Here is an 8,309-nt window from a genome sequence, read left to right as displayed (position 1 = left end):
TTGTCTCCCCTGTCCTTACTGCGTGTCCTTGAAAAAAAAAAGAAATACCTTTTTTTTTTTTTTTTTTTTAATGCTGCTGCAGCAGCAGCAGAAGCTCCTGGTAACCCTCAATACTGAAATGCCAAGAGATGTAAGATTTGTCTTGCTTTGTTTTCATTCATCAGTCTGATTGGACTATAAAATGTGATCATAAATGTACAAAGCAGCACAAGTCCTGGAACTTGCCTATACTTTTTTCAGTTTTTGTCTCCCCAGTACAGTAAAGAGTGTTCAGCGAGAACCGACGTCAAAGTTTCTGAGTCAAAGGAACAAGGCAATCTGAAATAGAAGAAAGGGAAACTTCAGTCTTCCTGGAAGGGGTAGTGTGGTATGGATTGAGAATAGGCTCATAAATCAAACAGACTTGATTATAAATTCTTGTTCTGCTGACAAAACACCTTGTCCAAGGGGCATAATGTTACATTATAGTGTCACAAATTATAAGCGGAGTATAATGACATCTAGTTTGTAAGGTTTATGAGGACGTTGAATGAGACTTTACAAGAATATGTGTAGCATAGTGCCTGGCATGGAATAAGCAGTGTTTGCCTTAGTTCCCTTAATCACTGACAAGTAATAAAACCTGCTTTTCTTCACAGACAAAGGTCAACATCAATGAGAGACCCTGAGTGCTGACCAACTCCCTCTCAGGAAGAGTGAGATACTGCAGATGCAGTGGCCACTGGGCAGCCTCAATAATTTTCTTGCCTATCATAAAGCATGAGAAGATACAGGTTGATGTAAACTTACAGGCAGTATGTATTGTTCCCATTGGAGATTTACTGAGGAAGGATGGTGGCCCAAAAAAACAACACAGGGGAGACTTCAGAAGGACCAGAGCAAATAAGACACCTTTTAGTCATGTAATACTTATGATGACAGACTTCTCAAATATGAGTTCAATTTGACAGCTTTTAACATCTAGTATAAATCTACTGTGCAAAGAATTTTTCAAAAGCAGCTGAAAGGACTTTAACGTCAGCAACCGGGCATCACATAGACAAGAAATTGAGAATCTCGCAAGTGCTATTTACATGTTCTAATCAAGGTAGCTTTTTCAGATTCCTCCCCAACTTTTAAACTGATATATACTATTTACATTGTCTTTATAGAATAACATAAAGAGCTACTCCTACTTTGTGCTAAAGAACATAAAAAGCATCTGACATATAAATATTTCAACTTAACAACAGCACTTTGAAGTGGGTGTCACTATCCCCACTTCTCAGATTAGAAAATTGAGTCTCAGAAAAGTTTAGTAATATGCTCGGGGTCACACAACCAATTGTGAAGGTAAGATTGCTGTTTTCTAACCCACAGTAATGGACCACGATTTTCTATCTTCAAAGAAAGGTACATTCAAGGGGCTGGATGGTGGCATGGCAGTAAAACAGGATGCTCTGAAAGGCTAACCAATATGGGGAGGATCCTGGTTTGCATCTGGAGACTTCCCTGAATACACCAGGTATACACATGCCCACAATCCAGGGCTGGCTGAAGCTGGGTGGATCACAGCATCAAGACCTTGCTGTGAGTCTCGTGCTCATGGAATAAATAAATAAATAAACGTAAAAAAAATTTCAAGGTACACTTCAGGACTATTGGTGATCAAAGAGCTCTGAGGATGGTCATTGGTACCCATGGCATGGCCAGAGCAGAGATGGCACAATGAACTCACATTAGTCCAGAAGATAGGAGGCCAGAGCTCAAGCCATAACATGGCTTCTAGCTACTTGTGTGAATTGGACCCTTTATTCATTGTCACTAAGTCTTGTTTTCTCACCTCGTAGAATTATTATCACGATGAACCAGTAATATAGGTCAATCTGCCTTCCTATTCATAAGACTCTCGGAAAATGTCAGCTCTTATCATAGTTCAATTCTTTCAATGTCACTATTGACTTACTCTTGAATATTTAAAAATTCCTCCTGACACCTTAACTCTTTCATCTATAAACTAGAGCTGCTGATATAGCATCTTTTAGAAATACCCTCCTGTGGCCATTTTCAACCCTTAGTGACCTAGAATATTTAGAGATATTGTTAATACAGATTTCTTGGCTCCATTGATTATGAGCCTTCATGCTGGAGGTAGCTTTGTGTATTTGTCCATTATCATGTTGCTGAGCAGAAATACCTGAGACTGGGTGATTTATAAGTAGAGGGGTTTTTGACTCATGATTCTTGTGGCTGAAAAGATACTTAGGATCTTGCTGTTTCACAACATGGCCAAAAGAAGCACACAGGTCAGTAGCTATACAGAGAAAGAGAGAAAACAGACTTTTCTACTTCCTCTGTCCTGTTCATACTCCCAGCTAATTAGATGGTGCCCACTCACATTGAAGGCAAATCTTTATCTTAGAGGTATGATCACCTCCCAATGTCATTATATTAGGGACCACATTTCAAAACATGAAACTTTGGGGGACGAACTATTATTCATACCATAGCACCTTGTAGTATTGTCTGTTTCAACGGACCCTACTTGACTCGGATGTAGGTGGGTATAATTACTCTTTGAAAAATACCGTCTTGCAAATTCAATATTGCAAAGAACTGTGATTTCTATGGGCAAAGAACTTGATCAAGATTACTTTCTTGGTCAGTAACACAGCACCAAACCCTTCAGTTTTAATTTCTAGATACAGTCCTTCTAACCACATGACTCTGATTCAAAGGAAGATCAACAACCACACTTGGTCACTAGGTTTATATCCAGGATTCGGTTCTATAATACACACTAAAGCTTCCAGCACTCCAAAGATACCGTTAAAAGTTTAATCGAGTGTCTTTGCTTTTTTCTTCTTCCTCTGCAGATACATTTGCCAGCAAAGTGGCAGCCACCCAGGACCAGTATGCAGATGCATCCATAGGTAACGTCACTGGCAGCAATGCGGTGAACGTCTTTCTGGGAATCGGTGTGGCCTGGTCCATTGCTGCCATCTACCATGCAGCGAATGGAGAAGAGTTCAAAGTGTCCCCTGGCACGCTAGCTTTCTCTGTCACTCTCTTCACCATTTTTGCTTTCATCAATGTGGGGGTGCTGCTGTATCGGCGGAGGCCAGAAATTGGAGGTGAGCTGGGTGGGCCCCGGACTGCCAAGCTCCTCACATCCTGCCTCTTTGTGCTCCTGTGGCTCTTGTACATTTTTTTCTCCTCCCTGGAGGCCTACTGCCACATAAAAGGCTTCTAAAGGAATATTCAGATATAGTGCACCAAACCCTTCAGTTTTAATTTCTAGATACAGTCCTTCTAACCACATGACTCTGATTCAAAGGAAGATCAACAACCACACTTGGTCACTAGGTTTATATCCAGGATTCGGTTCTATAATACACACTAAAGCTTCCAGCACTCCAAAGATACCGTTAAAAGTTTAATCGAGTGTCTTTGCTTTTTTCTTCTTCCTCTGCAGATACATTTGCCAGCAAAGTGGCAGCCACCCAGGACCAGTATGCAGATGCATCCATAGGTAACGTCACTGGCAGCAATGCGGTGAACGTCTTTCTGGGAATCGGTGTGGCCTGGTCCATTGCTGCCATCTACCATGCAGCGAATGGAGAAGAGTTCAAAGTGTCCCCTGGCACGCTAGCTTTCTCTGTCACTCTCTTCACCATTTTTGCTTTCATCAATGTGGGGGTGCTGCTGTATCGGCGGAGGCCAGAAATTGGAGGTGAGCTGGGTGGGCCCCGGACTGCCAAGCTCCTCACATCCTGCCTCTTTGTGCTCCTGTGGCTCTTGTACATTTTTTTCTCCTCCCTGGAGGCCTACTGCCACATAAAAGGCTTCTAAAGGAACAATCAGATATAGTAAATTTATATATATATACATATATATATATATACATAAAAGATTATGTATAATGAACAGAGGAAACTGACATTTGTCATGTTCACTTACCTGCTGATGGAATCCAGCTTCAAGAGCATACTCTGTACTAGGGCTGAAGTAAGAGACCATCACCTCCCACTCTGAAGGGCATCATCATGTTGAACAAGGCATGGAGGCAGGGCCATCATTGCAGCTCAGCCTAGAAGAGCTGTATTCTCTCCAGGTTCATAAATTGTTAAGATTTTTATTTGTTTTTCTGTTTGTTTGTTTTAAATTTTGATTTCAGTAGGGTTGGGGAGGTGGTTGGTTGTCTTTTTCTTTTCTTTTTTTTGCTTTGTTTTGTCAGAAGGGTCAGGGTTTTTGCTTCTCTTTGTGGGAGGTGATAACTCATCCAAATGTACATGGCTTTTGGCAAACATTTAAGTCATTAAGATTCCCCTCACCTCCTTCAAACACTTTAAAAATTATTTTGGATTAAGAAAGGATCTGGGCATGGAAGAAGAAAGAAGCATGTCTCCACTCTTACCAAATTTCATGCTCATCTCCGGAATGTGAACAGAGATGAAGCTGCCTCCACGAAGAAGCACAGGAGTTGGAATGGAACCAGCAAAAGTGATGGTTCTAGATATAGTTTAAAATCTAAAGCTGCAATGCTTGGCACTCTTGTTCAACAGGTACAGGGGTAATGTGCCTAGATTCCCAGGAACGTGCAAAATCCTTTATTTCTTATCTCTTTAGCTCTGGACTATGATTAGCAAGGCCCTTATTCCAGTGTTCGAGCCCAGATTACCCCAGATGTTCTATCCCAACCCACCTTCTAGAGCCTCCCTGCAACTTCTCCTTCGCAAACGGAAGAATAACCCCATTCAAAACACATCTTTTTTCCATTTGCATCAATATGTGTCCCAGTTCCATGTTGCTGTTGCCTGGGATTGTCTGTCAGTTTTATTTTCGAAGGCATCCATGGCTTGCACAATCCTGTTCCAGTCATGACTGAACATTTGCTCCTTCTTCATGTGCCTGTTTGGGAATGTTGTTGTGATACCTGTTACACAGTGCATGGATGAAATACAAATAAAACAAAACAAAGCGTATCTGTATATAGTAGAGTATAACATATACTGTTCTCCCACCATTCAGCGATATTGATTGGACATTGAAGACATAAGTGAGTTTTCTTTTCACCTGAGTTGTTACTTTTGCATTGTTATTGAGTTTGATTATGACTAGAGATAAAAGGAAGAAAATGGCTTCTTGTTCATGGATCTGCACATTTATTTCTAAGAAGCAATAACTGTCATGTGGGGAGAAATTGTTGAAGGAATAGTAAGCAAACTACAAAGATCTTCAGAGAAAATGAGCCATGTGGAATACATCAGAGGCCTTTATGAATCACCTGTTCATTCAGGAAGGCTAAGGAGAAAGGTGTTGTAGAGAAGAGGATGCCTGGGTTTTCAGAGCCACCATTTTCGCAGCACTCCTTCCCCCATAGTATTTATTTCACATCTGCTCTGTCTGGCACAGATGGTAGATAGTGCTGGTTTGTTCGTTTTATTTTTTTATGTAAAGGCTGTTTTGAGCCCTGTTTCTTTCACAGTCTAGTCCAGACCCCTCCGATTATATCAGTAGTTACTGGGTAGGAAAAAAGCCAGGATGACCAGTGGAAATTTAAAGTGTGTCTCCTCTGCTTATGACTAAAGAGAAGTCAATTAAGTAAGATCAGTGCCTCCCAGGAGGATTGCACGGGGAGGTTTTAATCCTTTAAAATGTATGATTCTGTTTCAAAACACCAGAGTCTGGATAAATGCAACACTCCAGAATACTGGGTCCACTAATGAGAAAAAAATAGAGTGACTTTGGTCTTCTCCCACCGATCTCTCTGTTTATAAGAAAGCTTAGGCTGGAGACATCCCCGGCCTGCTCTATTGATTCAAAAATACTATCTTTATATAAAAGCTGTCAAGACTTATTTTCTCTTCTACTCAGTAATCATAATCATTCATCCTTTAGTAAATAGTTGGTGATAGAATGAGTAGTTAAATGCTGGTTACCCACTCACTATGCCAGGTAGGTGCTATCTCCCAGGGACTAAACTCGAAGTGAGACAGCTCAGATCTCTGTCCTCAGGGGTTTCATAGTTAATGTTAAGGAAAAGTTAACACCTTTATATAGAAATGGGTTTATCTTGCAAGAGAAAACAAAATTATGGAACTCTTTTTCACAGACACAGTTCTCAAAAAAAAGTCAGACTTCCTTTAAGGAAATGTAATGCATAGGTTTGGAACTTGCAGAAATGTGCTTCTCCCCATTTTAAGCCAAAAAGGGCAATCATGTTGGTGATTACAGGTCACTGAGAAGGCCCAGTTAATCCCAGTTTTTATCGTTACTGCAACAATACTTTTCTACAACCCATACCCTTATGATTCCTCATCTGTCAATGGAAACCCATCCGTCCTCTACCATGGCCTACCAACATAGGTGATCTAACTCTTTGGGGAGTACATCCTAACCCCTAGTCTCTTTTTTTTTTGCGGGGGTGGGGGGTGGGGGTGGGTGGTTACTAAAGGGAAAGATAGCCTACCAATTAAGTATAGTGAAGGGATATAAGTTTTTTAAACATTAGAAAGAGTTTTCACTCATTTTTAGTCATATTTGAAATGTCAATAATCCCATAGTGAATTTTCACAGAAAACTAAGAAATTTTTGCTGTTGGTCAATTTCAATTTCAAAGCGTTTTGGTTTGTTTGCTTTCTAAATTTTCATGCTATAGGGAAAATATGATTCTGACTGTTCAGGGTTATTAATTATTATAGTTGTGTAAAATTATTTCATTTTATTTGTTTGATTATTTCATTTTGTGTGTATTGTGCACAGCTTTAGGGGGAAGTGCACTGATTGTGCTGTTCCTTATAAATGGTACACATTATTGACACAGACGAATAAAGTTTCTAATTGTTTCTGATTTAATCTCTAGTGATACAACATATCTATATGGAATGTTTTCTCTCTTCTCATTGACATCTACTTAATTTTTTGTTCTTGTTTTGAAGAAATAAAGACCAAAAAGGTAGTATTGTGCAATTGGTATCTTCACCCAGAAGAAAAAAAAAAATTAGCCAGCATTCAGTCCTGCAAATGTCAATCCCTGAGTCACACAGCAATTCTCTTTTAACATTCTAAGAAAGCACAGTGTCAAAATATTTGTCTATCCTACGATGCTGACATAAATGTTAAGCATTCCTCCTTTTCCCATTACTTTTTTACATCAGTTAGGAGGACTCTATCTATATCCTTTCTGCTTCTATGAACTTGAACCCATAAACGTGTCAGACTTCTTTTTAGCATGCAGAGTATTATATCAAACCAATCAATCCCAATAAAAATGATCATCAGAACTGTAATTGCTTCCCAAGCGATACTTAAGTAAATTGCTCTTTTAGTATCATATATTGTATTTGCCATGACCTCCAGTAGAACTTCTGCCTTGTATTAATAACTTTTGTCTAATTATGAACTTCATGTACCATCCAATGAAAACAGCATAGGAAGAGATGACACTAGAGAAAGAATAGGCATTTGTTGTTTGCTGTTTGTTTTTGCGTTTTTTTAAAGTGAACTCTGGGACCAGCAGGTGGCATGGTGGTTAAGGCACTGGATTCTCACATAGCTGACTGCAGTTCTAGTCCCAGATCCGGCAGCATGAAAAGCACACTGGCCACATGTGTGTGTGCGCCCAAAATCCTGAGAGGACAATGAAGGAGATCGAATTGTGGCATGGCCATTCCCCACTGGAAAGTGATTTCTCACTTTCCTTTTCTCTGTCTCTCTCCAGTGCCCTATGGCAAAACATTTAAAAAAGAAGAAAAGAAAAAAGTGAACTCCAAAGTTTGTGTTCTTATTTCAAGTTTACATTAATATCAGTGGGTTTAGTTTTACTACAACAGATAGAATCTATTATGTACATATAAATGTTATTTATTCATCTGATCATCTTTAAAAAGTTCTGTGAAATTCCTCATTATCTCCTTGTATAGTCACTTTCATGTGTGAGGAAAAGAGGTATAATTTAAATATTTTCTTGGATTGAATATTTGATGTGTCTCTAATTTTCACTTTAACACAAAATGAGCAGCCAACATTTACTTCTTTAAACAGCAGAGTTACTTAATGACCATCCTATCCTTCACCAGGGTTATGAAACCTTTCACCAAAATGATGTGGCCCAATGAGTCTCAATTTCTTACAAGCAAATTTTAACCTACTCAAAGATTATGATTCAATCCTTCCACAAGTATAGATTTTATAGAACTTTTGCTGTCTGAGCTTCACAGTATAAATGCACTAAATTGTTTGTTGTTGTTTTACAAATATAAAATTAAAACACGGAAGAGGCTGTTTTGAACAATTCTGCAGAGATTCTGACAGGTGACTCTCATCCA

The 8,309-nt window shown here is 39.3% G+C and overlaps 1 protein-coding gene across 12 annotated transcripts in view; it reads left to right on the top strand.

Annotated features, from left to right (window-relative positions):
* SLC8A1 (solute carrier family 8 member A1) overlaps positions 1-3,232 on the top strand; it is a 441,932-nt gene extending 438,700 nt beyond the window's left edge. For all 12 annotated transcript variants that reach the window (XM_006141300.1, XM_006141298.1, XM_027775240.1 and 9 more), the window contains one exon: positions 2,856-3,232. In XM_006141300.1, coding sequence (XP_006141362.1) covers positions 2,856-3,232 — 377 coding nt within the window. The remainder of the gene's footprint in view (positions 1-2,855) is intronic.
* The last annotated feature ends 5,077 nt before the right edge of the window (positions 3,233-8,309 follow it).

Source organism: Tupaia chinensis, unplaced genomic scaffold (genome assembly GCF_000334495.1).
Source record: "Tupaia chinensis unplaced genomic scaffold, TupChi_1.0 Scaffold000050_1, whole genome shotgun sequence".
Lineage (NCBI taxonomy): Eukaryota > Metazoa > Chordata > Mammalia > Scandentia > Tupaiidae > Tupaia > Tupaia belangeri.
Note: the sequence above shows the minus strand (reverse complement) of the source record. Positions and strands in the feature narration are given on the sequence as shown.